The 12,459-nt window shown below is 39.9% G+C and overlaps 1 protein-coding gene across 1 annotated transcript; it reads left to right on the top strand.

Annotated features, from left to right (window-relative positions):
• The first annotated feature begins 3,401 nt into the window (after nt 1-3,401).
• On the top strand, nt 3,402-3,888 carry LOC118404405 (two pore potassium channel protein sup-9-like). The gene has a single exon (XM_035803475.1). The coding sequence runs from the start codon at nt 3,571-3,573 to the stop codon at nt 3,886-3,888; it is 318 nt and encodes a 105-aa protein (XP_035659368.1). The 5' UTR covers nt 3,402-3,570.
• Nucleotides 3,889-12,459: the final 8,571 nt, after the last annotated feature.

The raw sequence follows: 12,459 nt of genomic DNA, 5'->3' as shown, positions 1-12,459 counted from the left end.
GTTAGCAAGGAGGTTAAAAAAATCTTGGTGTTAGTATATTGCCCTTCAGTGTGGATATTTGAACGATCTACGTTACTACATGTTATTGCACACTATAGTTGCTCTAATATCTGTGTAATGTAGTAATGTTTCCCCCAATTTTGAGACAGACTGCGTCGGCGGGGACTTTTTCTCCGCCGTAAACACCACCAGATGTCAAGTTGGCGATTACGACGACTGCCTGCACCAACATAAGCTCAAACGTAGCGATATTGAACATTTATAAGGAGATCTGTACAATCGGTGTGCCCGATACGGACTTGGTACACGCTGTTCCCTTCCGTGTGGACACAGTCAGCGGGAAGCAATCATTAGGGCGCTAACTAGCGTCGCACTAAGTTGATTTATCTAGACATTCATTAATTCATTCATCTCAAAACTGGTGGGTGGCCCCTACAACTTTTGAAAGTTGATTTCCAAGGGGACCCATCATGAATGTAAACAAGACAAACAGCGTGTTACATTCAGTCAAAGTTAAGACACTAGTGCATAGAGATAACATGAAAACAAATGTGTTGATATTTGGTATGTGAGTAGGTCTTGAAGAGATTTTGGTCCCCCTAGCGTTTAAATTCGGTATTAAAGTGGATATGCCCGGACGGTCCCCTTTTCTCAAAAGGGACGGGCACATAACAGACCACGGACAACCGACTTCTCCCAACCTTCTTCCGACCATCGTCTGTCTGGCACTAGGATGAGAAAGGAATCATTCCAGCTGCGTTACCAACAGCGAATGTCCACAGCAAATATCTTTCCCATATGTCTGATAACCGTTAATCCAAATTGACGATATAAAATAAGGCAAGTTTAACGAATAGGAGAACACGCGTAACGGTACGCTCCAGACTGCGTCTATCATTATAAGGTTATATGCAGAGCTGACCCCGTGCTGTACGCAACATGAATAATTCCCACCACGTCGACCTGTTGAATATATATGAATGAATACATGAATTTATTTGCTCAACAATCGGACAAGGTACAATGCACGGTAACCAATAACAACTCCTAACTATAAACATACGTACTACGATGCTTCAGAACAACAAAATATCATCTATAACAGCACAGTCATGCATAAGTGATCTGGTCTCGCATTTGGAATAAAGTATAAATAAATTGACCGACGTAGGCGGATATATATGAGTTAAACATGAGAGCAGTATATGGAAAATATCGCTCTGCGTACCAGTAAGGGAGATGCGTGTTTTGGTTCTAATATTCTTAAACGATTCTTCTATATATGGATATTCTGTACCGATGTATAATGGTGTCAATCTAAAGTTCATCTTTGTGCGAAAGACTTTGGGTTATATGAATAGGAGACAGTTTGTAATCAATGGGAACAAGGTCCCCAAATAAAAACAAAAGCTACCGATGACATACACCATAAATGTACAAAAGACTTTTTTTTTTTAATTTGAGATAAAGGGATCGGCCATTTACTACTTTTAAAATGCTAATGTTACAAAAGAATGTGGACATTGATATGCCTTTGGGCATGAATTACAATAAACTTAATTTCATATTTTTAGACAAACCGATTGCCCTTTTTTTTACTTTTGCCTGAGATAAACTAAAATCAATCCACTGCAATCCCCAGTTACCCACAGCTAATATTGAAAGGCCGCTTGTTGATTAGAATCTCCGTGTTAATGTCTTTGATCGATATCTTAACCACTTGGATTTAAATTTTACGCATTGTTTAGATGCATCAAAAGAATGACTGACTGAATGAAAATGACTGAATGAATGAATAAATGAATGAACAAACGAACGAACGAATGAATGAATGAATGAACGCAATAAACATGGAAAATTCGTATATATGTTTGGAGTTGTTGGTCCTAGGTTTGACTCCCATGACATGCCAGACACGACTTTTCCCATGTGTAAAAATGGGTACCTGACTTTGGTTACTTACTAGACTGAGTCCTATATATACATGTTGTTTTGATGTTGTTGTGTGTACGTCGTGAAGAGATTTTAACTGATACACGAAATTGTTTTAAAATTATATTCCACCTATCTTCTGATTTAATTGCCAATTTGCAGTTTTAACTTGTTGGAATTTATTTGTACAATCAGCACAATTCAGTCTGAATTTTTGACTACCAAGTCGATGAAATAAAGTTTGATTTTGATTTGTTGGGCACGTAAACTGCAGTGGAAATAGAGAGATGGGCCTCACCTTTCTATACCATGCCCTAGACAGTAGATAATAACCTACTGCCCTGTACATGTAGGCCTGAAAAGGGTCTATGTGACTAACTTCACCTTCACCTTATCATATCCTTAAGACTTCCTTTTTTTACCTGAGGTTGACCTTCGTTGCCATATATCATGAGATGCATGGGCTCCTCCTCTCAATACTCTGCTCTACAGTGGATAAAAACCTGGAAAGGCCATGTGACAATCTTTACCTTATCTGTAAGAGTGATCATTTTTTTCCCTTTCATATGCCTAAGATCGACCGTCGGCGCCGCATTATGGCGGGAAAGGATCAAATGTCGGGTTTACGGGGCAAGGCTCATTTCACGTGTCATGTCGCCATGGCAACCGTTCTATTTCCGTAAACCCTCTCTGTATAGTAGTCTCCAATCAGACGTGGCAGCTGAATTTGTTCAAATAGGGACAAATATGTTGTCTTGGGTTTTCCGTCAGTATTTTGCAGCCGGCCGGTCAGTTCACTTCTAGGCTAATTAACTCCTACTAGACTTTCATTCCTAACTTGGCCAAAGTCTCCTATTACTATAAAATAAGTACAATAATAACAGCCTTTATTGCACATTCATGCCCTGTCGGGCTAAGTTCAGACATATAGATACAAAAGGTATATCGTCCAGACCGGAGTCTGGTAGACACTAAACTCTTCCCACTCAGCCATCGCAGCTATTGGTAGTCTCTACCAGACAAACAGTGCTGGCTATTATAGGGAGAATAATTTGCCAGGGGAGTTTTGCTACTCGAATAGTTGGTCGAATGGAGGGGAAACATTAACCAAAGCTTGACTCCTTTCTTCTCCCGATTTTGTTTTTGCCGAATTCTACGATCCAGGCACTCCCGTAGGAAGCGCTAGTGGATTTAAAGGCGGCTTTTAAGGTCTCTTCTCTAAACGGGTGAAAAGCTCTCAGCCTAAAATCATGCTTCCCAATTTTGTAACCCGGACCGTTTAGAAGGTTAGTCAGCCGCTAAATCAGTAAGTCTAGCTTTAGCCGGTAGAGAACCCCGTCATTTCTGCACCCAAAAATAGCCGCCCTCTGACGTCTGCGTGGTCGCCATGGCAACGGATTCCGCTCCTTTTACGTAAAGGAGCCGGCGCTAGCTCTCCAACGCGCATGCGGTCCAATTTTCCTCCGACGTTAATTTCTCCTCAGACTATCAGAGAGTCTGGGTTGGAGCGAGTGAGCTGGTAGCACGCACTGATCATACCAAGGCTGGAGTTAGCGAGTGGCAGGGTGGCAGCAGGGTTACCGAACTAAGCAGAGCTCGTGGAACGGTGGTGTAGTGGTTGTTGGCCGGTGGTACTCAATGCACTTCCTCCTTCTCCTCTTAACCATGAAGAAACAAAACGTCCGGACGCTGTCGCTCATGATAGCCTCCTTTATGTATCTGCTGGTCGGCGCCGCCGTCTTCGACGCGCTCGAGTCCGAGTCCGAGGAGAAGCAGCGCCGCGTCCTGCGGGAGAAGGAGAGCAAGCTGAGGGCGCTGTACAACATCTCCCGCGAGGACTTTCTCGAGATCGAGACGGTGGTGCTCAGGTCGGTGCCGTACAAGGCTGGCAGGCAGTGGCAGTTCACCGGCGCCTTCTACTTCGCTACGACGGTCATCACCACCATTGGTATGTAGTCATAAGCATTATGTTTCCAAGTAGAGTTTAATGTTTTATGGTTTGTTTTTTCTTAAACGCCGGGTAATGTTGGCAGTTCACCGGAGCCTTCTACTTCGCTACGACGGTCATCACTACGATTGGTATGTAGTCATAAACATTATGTTTTCAAGTGGAGTTTAAGGTTTTATGTTGTTTTATTCTTAAACGCCGGGCAGTGGCAGTTTGCTGGAGTCTTCTACTTTGCTACGACGGTCATCACTACGATTGGTATGTAGTCAGAAGAATTATGTTTCCAAGTAGAGTTTAAGGTTTTATGTTGTTTTCTTAAACGCCGGCCAGTGGCAGTTTGCTGGAGTCTTTTACTTCGCTACTACGGTCATCATGGTACATGTATGTAAACCTTAACATCGTGGTTCCTCGCTTAGTTAAGGTTTTAGTGGTTTCGGTTCATCGTAAACAACGGGTATATTGGCAGTTGACCGGGGTCTTTTACTTCGCTACGACGGTCATCACCACGATTGGTATATAGTCATAAACATTAGGATTCAACGCATAACTTAAGTTTTTTTCGGGTAATATTGGAAGTTTACTGAAGCCTCCTATCTCAGAGATCACTACAATGCATTGGAGCTAAGTCCTAAACATGGCACAGCTTAATTAAGTATAGTGTTTTTTCGGTTTCTTTTGAACACCGGGTAATATTAACAGCCTCCTACCTCAGAGATCACTACGACTGGTATTTAGCCATAAATATAATGGCTCCATGCAGAGTTAAGGTTTGTTCTGTTGGTTTTCGGCAAATTGCTGGAGCCTTCAAACTTGTTACCGCAGTCTTGCCAACAATTAGTATGTTTCTTATTTATAGAGATTTGCCATATTTGTGGCAGGATTGACATAACAAGTGATCATGACCATCACATTTTCAAGATGTCGACATACATACACCTGAACCGTAAGGTTTGATCCACTCACACCGGGAAGGACCCTTACACATTACGATATGTGCGGTGGAATCTTTTACGTGCTTGAGGTGTGGCTATATCCCCAACGTTGCCCTAAGCATAAGTACATTGTTTTCACGTTTTATTTCTTTAACGCCTGGTGATACTAACAGTTAGTTAGAACCATCTACTTTGCTACCATACATCACTGCAATTGATATGCAGATGGTGGTTCCAGGTATAGTTTCGGTTATTACGTTTTTTCCTGGTTTTCTTCTTAATTAAACTCCCGGCGATATTGGTAGTTCGTCGGCGCCTCTTACTTTGCAACCACAATAATAAGTACAGTTGGTATGTAGCCCTAAACAAGGTTCCATCGTCATAAGTTGTTATCTCTTATTACTTATATCTCTCGTTTTATCATTTTTATCCTTTACACCAGGTCTTTTAATGTAAAAAAAAAATGTAATGAAGAATCACTAATAAGAGGGTACCCGGCAATTCTTGGTCATTCACTCATTTTCCTTCAGCTTTGTAATTCTTAGTTGTACAACGTCTACTCTATTTTCCCTAAGCGTACTGTTTTGGCGTCCCCGAAATTTCATTTCGACTGCAAAACGCTCTCTGGATTTACTGCCTTTTATTTCTTCCGTTACGTTTCGCCGGTGGGCTAGCGCTCTTTACTTGATTGTCTGGGCGGGCGGCCTCCAAAAAACGCGGGAACACACGCAGACGACAAAGGCGCGGCAGAAATTGGATGAAATGGACAAACCTTGGTCAGACTGCAGCCGCCGATACACAAAAAGGTTCCTTGGAGGTTTTATGTTATGTCTCCATTTTATGACAGAGGTATGTCTCTACAAAGTGAGTGGTAGGCCTTTCTGGCGGGGGCAGGCCTTAGGGGCATGTTCTGGCATGACGCAAACGCTATAACGAGTCAAGGGTAGGAGGAACCCCTTGCATCCTTAGTCCTCCTAGCTGACGGAAACTCCGAACAACAAACCTGCATCTGCTGGGGCCGTCTTACATGTGGCAGTTTATGCACCTGTGGGACTGAGCGCCAATAGACAAGAGGGTGGAGAAAGAATTGCACACCCCTCCTTCACCATAAAAAAGTGGCAAATACTAGTAGGTCGCCAAACCCACCGGCAACTACCTGTTTGCCCGCTCATCTGTCGTAAGAATCGACAGGAGAATCATTTTATGACAGAACCCCATGCGTAGAAATTGGATGAAATGGAGAAACCGTGGTCATACCGTAGCCGCCGACACACAAAGCGTTCCTTGGAGGCTTTATGTTGTGTCTCCATTTTGACAGTATCTACTGATATAAGGCCACCTTTCAACTAGACGGCGATCGCGCTGCGCTCTCACTGCGACCTAAATAGGATATGTGCATCCTTCGCTTTCACACTGGGTACGTATATCAAACAAGACGTAAAGGTGTGACTGGGTAGACTTCGTTGAGCGATATGTCAAATTATTGGTCGCAGAGAGCGCGCAGTGAGAGCGCCGTCATAGTGGACAGGGGTATAAAATCCTCCTTTTGTCAAGCTTCCTTCTCAAACCGCTCTAACAATGCCCCGCATGGGTGCACAGAAAGCTTTTGGCTGTCTAACGGCCCAGAAGGAACTGAGCGGTCCTCATTTCGGAATCATAACAGCATCTATTTTCATCGCTTAGATAGTTTCTTTCAAAAATATTGACACAAAAATGTATCTAATGTTAATAGATCAAGTGCTGTAACACAAACCTGTTTTTTCGACAAGTAGGTAGATATTAATTTATTATTCTTCCATTGGTGCACAGAAAGCTTTTGGATGTCTTACGGCCCGGAAGAAGCCTCGCGGTCCTCATTTCGGAATCATAACAGCATCTATTTTCATCGCTTAGAGCGTTTCTTTAAAAAATATTGACACAAAATGTATCTACTGTAAATAGATCAAGTGTTGTAACACAAACCTGTTTTTTCGACAAGTAGGTAGATATTAATTTATTATTCTTCCATGGACGCACAGGAAGCTTTTGGCTGTCTAACGGCCCGGAAGTAACTGTTCGGTCCTCATTTCGGAATCATAACAGCATCTATTTTCATCGCTTAGATAGTTTCTTTAAAAAATATTGACACAAAACTCATCTACTGTTAAGGTGGGATCTTTCGTCTTCCACTGTCTTCAAAAAAGGAGTCGAACCCAATAACCCAGGATCTAGACTTAGCTTTTACTTGTTTTAGACTAGAGTAGACACTTGTGATGCTGTATTTTACACTGTTTGAATCGTGTATGTTACTTGCAATTAGCCCTCGGGCAAGAATTTGCAATAAAACTTGTTAATAGATAAAGTGCTGGAACACAAGCCTGTTTTTTTCGACAAGTAGGTAGAAATTAAGTTCTTATTCTTCCATGGGTGCACAAAAAGCTTTTGGCTGTCTAACGGCGCGGAAGTAACTGAGCGGTCCTCATTTCAGAATCATAACAACATCTATTTTCATCGCTTAGATAGTTTCTTTAGAAAATATTGACACAAAATGTATCTACTGTAAATAGATCAAGTGTTGTAACACAAACCTGTTTTTTTTCGACAAGTAGGTAGATATTAAGTTCGTATTCTTCCATGGGTGCACAGAAAGCTTTTGGCTGTCTAACGGCCCGGAAGAAGCCTCGCGGTCCTAATTTCGGAGTCATAACAACATCTATTTTCATAGCTTAGAGCGTTTCTTTCAAAAATATTGACACAAAATGTATCTAATGTTAATAGATCAAGTGTTGTAACACAAACCTGTTTTTTCGACAAGTAGGTAGATATTAAGTTCGTATTCTTCCATGGGTGCGCAGAAAGCTTTTGGCTGTCTAACTGCCCGGAAGGAACCACTCGGCGTGAAATCATCACGACCGACGCGCGCATTCTTCATTCCTGAATCGCAACAACATGTTTTGTTTTCATCGTGAATTTTATCTTTTCTTTCAAAATATTGACACAAAATGCGTACATGTATCCAAGGAGCTTTTATCAACTGATGTATCTAAATATATCAATCGCTGACTTAGACCGAACGTTCTTCATTTCTGAATCACAACAACATGTTTTGTTGTCATCGTGAATTTTATCGTTTCTTTCAAAATTTTGACACAAAATGTATCTAAATATATCAATCGCTGACTTAGACCGAACGTTCTTCAATTCTGAATCACAACAACATTTTTTTTTTCATCGTGACTTATGTCGCCTAGATCTTTTCTTTAAAAAAATATTGGCACAAAATGCGCATTTGTATCTCAATAGGTCAAATATTGACTTTGACTTAATTAGACTTGCAACTGGGACAGTACAATGTGACACCTAGCTGATATTGTCACCATATACATATACATGGTTTTAAACAGTACAAAAATGGACAAGCGCAAATACAATCGAATGATAATGCCAGCAAGTAACGAGTGTTTTTCTTCGATAAATTGGAATATACTAATTTCTTATTCTTTCTTCGTTTAAGTCACGATTAGGCCACACCAATTTAATTTCTTGGTTCACGGATTCGCTCGCTCCTATTTTTTGAAAAAATAAAAAATAAAAAAAAATAAAAATAAAAATTACCACTCAGCAAATTTTCACCATTAATAAAGCCATTCACCAACTTTCTGGTGTAGCAAATTGGCCTTTATATCATAAGCTCCTTAAAGTGTGGGTACAGGTGCTGTTACTGTACAATAATAGTGTTTTTGTACTTTTTTCAAGCTGAAAACTTTTTTCTTTATGTTTTGGATTAGTCGTTACCTTTACCCCAGCCATTTTACAAATTTTATTTTTATTTCGCCCTCTCGCTCCATATTTTTTATGAAAAAACCCGTGAACCAAGAAATTAAATTGGTGTGGCCTTAGGGCTAAAGTATGTCGCCGAAGAAAGCTAGTGTATTCTACCTGAAACGTCTGACCGTTTCCAAAATCTACCAATGAGTAAATACAGTAGAAGCCGCTTAAATGCACATCCCATTTGCCAGTGCATTTCGTGCAATTATCCGAATTGTGCATCAAAGCGATGTTATTAAGCTGAACTGCACCACCGGGGGATTTTAGGATTTCGTGCAATTAAAAGAAGTGTGCGATTATCCATTGCAATTAACTGGCTTCTAACGTATTCACTTTGGCGTCCTTACTATGCATTTTAGTCGTGAGACAATGTTAAATAGATCATGAACCATCTTTACACTTTTGTTACATCAAAGAGTAGTGTATAACACACGCAGGATAGCTATGATGATTGATATACCATGTTTCTAAAGGAAGACGTCACTTGTTATCCCGGAATGTGTCCTACAGAGGGCGATCCTTTTAGAGAATGCCACGTAGGCTGCGACTGTGATACGCTTTCAATATGTCGAGATTTTTCCCATTCTCGCTGTTGTGTTGGCTGTATGTAATTTTCTACTAGACGTCAATCGCTTAAAGGGGCATTCCACTCTAGAAGGGAGTGTTATTTTCCGATAGATATTAATTTTAGGAAGTGATAGCTGCATTACTACTTCATATTATACGATGAAGTATGCAGTTGCTCCACATGCCTCAAAAGCATTCAGTCCTCTACTAAACTCCCCAAGTACCCTCTAATTGAATTAATCCTATGGCTGAATACAATGCGAAACTTTTAGGTAAGGTTAAAAAACTAATTTCAGGATCGCTAAGAAATCTCGTCTTGTTATGTGTTCTTTGCTATCTAATGAGCAATTTGCCTTCCCGGTGTGCTTAGCTATCCTCTTTTATTCCGAAAATATGCACGATAAACAAAGTGTCTATGCGTATAGGGAATGCATGGGAAGGGTCTGCATGGGTTTAGCGAGTGTCATGTTGTTTTACAAAACACACATCGCGCAATTCATCCCAAGGTGAATTCCACAAAATTCGGCTATTTATGCGACAACAAAAACACTTCTGTGATTTTTGTTTTCATAACTAGAATGTTGGAACGATTTTGTTTTCATTTGCCAATCTCGCTGGGCGGTCCATTCAATAACTAATAAATAAGCAGGAGCCCTGCAACAAATCAATAAAAACGTATGATCTGAAAGACAACAAAGCACAGAAAACGTTAAAACATTTTCTTTTTCTGTAAAATTCTTCCTCCGATCTCTGAAACCTTTAGTCTTTCAGCGGGATAGCAGCCAGCAGTAGGAATAAGACGTTATTGAAGTAGGAGTAGAGCTGTCAGCTGACTATCTTGCATTTTCTTAATGAAGAGCAAAATTTCATTAGAGATTAAGCGCTCTAGATTAAGCTTTACATTCCAATCCCTTTTTTAATTTCAAAACCCATCTTTTATTTACACCTCTCTCATCATTTCTTAACATCTTTTAGAGATTAAACGTAGCACATACACGTTTTTTACAAACTATAAAAAACGTAGAAGCTCAAAAATGCCTTTTTTGGGAAACATGTCGTTTAAGAGTATACGTCTAAGAATACATCTTTAATACTGTTTTGGAAAAATGTCGTTTAAGAATATACGTCTAAAAATACATCTTGAATAGTGCGTCCTGCTAAGCCCTGACCACGGGTAGCCAAAGTGCAGTTTTTACCAAACAATTGGAAAGCAGCCTGGTGCGGTAAAAATAGAAATAACCACTTAATTTGAGCGCCGCATGCTTCCGCGAAACCAGAACAGCATTTTAAGTTCCATATTTGGCAATAACACTGGGGCTAAAAACGTATCATGTTACAGAGATGAAAGTACCACCTGGTGTAAACAAAAAAGATATCACTTTCGCCCTGGCATTGCATATATTCACATCAGTACGGCCTAAAGACTACGGCATACGTACACGCAGGTCCTACATATTTATATAAAGCCTGCCTTTACCTTTTCGCAGACAATTACAGGCGTCTGGCATGTATTGTATTCGGGGCGAGGCCACAAAAACAAACAGTAAAATTGGCATAGATATTGCATCTTGAGATCCATATTCTATCCTTATATCTCCATATTTGCAGACAAAAAGAAAACTACTCTCCTTTTAACGTCGCAAAACCCACACATTACAGAAAAAGTGGGATCTTTCGTCTTCCACTGTCTCAGAAAAAGAAGTCAAACCCAATAAGTTACATCTTTAACTAGCTTTAATCTAGACTAGAGTAGCCGCTTACCATACTGTTTACCATTATTTGTATATCATTTTTGTTACTTGTAATTAGCCCTAGGGCAAGAATTTGCAATAAAACTTTATTTTATTTATTACATATTCTACTTGGTTTTAAGGTACTTCGGCATCATCGATTTACATACGACCATTATCATAATTTATGTAGATAGCTATGATTATATGAAGTGTAAAAATAAGATGTATAACTTGAGTACGGTGCAACTTTGTCTGCGTCTTGTGATGATGTTAAATATTTGTATTTATTCCTTTTGACTTCGCCGCAAGTGTAGCTTGTTCATTTCAATCGATGTGAACAGGAGAATGTATTTGTCTGACAAAATTTTGCTATATCTAATTGTTAGTGAGAGAAATGAAATTGCTTGAAGTTTATAGTGCGTTCATTAATAGTGTAGGTTATATAACATGACAAGAAGTTATTATTGTTGGATGCTGGTATTTATTTCTGTTAGCTTCGCCTCAAGTCTTACTTGTTCGTTCCAATCGATATGAACAGGACAATGTATCTGCCTGACGAACTTTCGCTATTTTGCGTTATCTAATCGTCAGTGTGAAAAATGAATATGCTTACTGGTGCGTTCATTAATTATGATGGTTATATAACATGACAAGAAGTTATTGTTGGATGCTGGTATTTATTTCTGTTGGCTTCGCCGCTGCGCCGCGTGCCTGCAAAGCTGGTGTGTTACGCCGAAGGGCGGTTATACCGGCTATATAGATACAGATACAGATACAGAGGTCTAACTTGTTCATTTCAATCGATGTGAACAGGACAATGTATCTGCCTTACAAAATTTTGCTATATCTAATTGTTTGTGCGAGAAATGACATCGCTTGGAGTTTATAGCGCGTTCATTAATTGTGAAGATTGTATAACATGACAAGGAGTTATTGTTGGATGCTGGTATTTATTTCTGTTGGCTTCGCCGCTGCGCCGCGTGCCTGCAAAGCTGGTGTGTTACGCCGAAGGGCGGTTATACCGGCTATATAGATACAGATACAGATACAGAGGTCTAACTTGTTCATTTCAATGATGTTAACAGGACAATGTATCTGCCTAACAAACTTTTGCTAAATTTTATCTTCAGTGTGACAAATGACATTGCTTGAAGTTTATAGTGCGTTCATTAATTGTGAAGGCTATATAACATGACAAGAAGTTATTATTGTTGGATGCTGGTTTTTATTTCTGTTAGCTTCGCCTCAAGTCTTACTTGTTCATTTCAATCGATGTGAACAGGAGAATTTATCTGCCTTACAAAATTTTGCTATATCTAATTGTTTGTGCGAGAAATGACATTGCTTGGAGTTTATAGTGCGTACATTAATGGTGTAGGTTATATAACATGACAAGAAGTTATTGTTGGATGCTGGTATTTATTTCTGTTGGCTTCGCCGCAAGTTTAACGTGTTTATTTGAATCGATGTCAACAGGAGAATGTATCTGCCTGACAAACGTTTGCTATATCTAATTGTTAGTGCAAGAAATGACATTGTT

Source organism: Branchiostoma floridae, chromosome 17 (genome assembly GCF_000003815.2).
Source record: "Branchiostoma floridae strain S238N-H82 chromosome 17, Bfl_VNyyK, whole genome shotgun sequence".
NCBI classification, from domain to species: domain Eukaryota; kingdom Metazoa; phylum Chordata; class Leptocardii; order Amphioxiformes; family Branchiostomatidae; genus Branchiostoma; species Branchiostoma floridae.
This window is presented reverse-complemented; position numbering and strand designations above follow the sequence as displayed.

What these genes read in the sequence shown, in the direction of transcription:
- LOC118404405 (XM_035803475.1), top strand. Translation starts at nt 3,571, where the DNA reads ATGCACTTCCTCCTTCTCCTCTTAACCATGAAGAAACAAAACGTCCGG.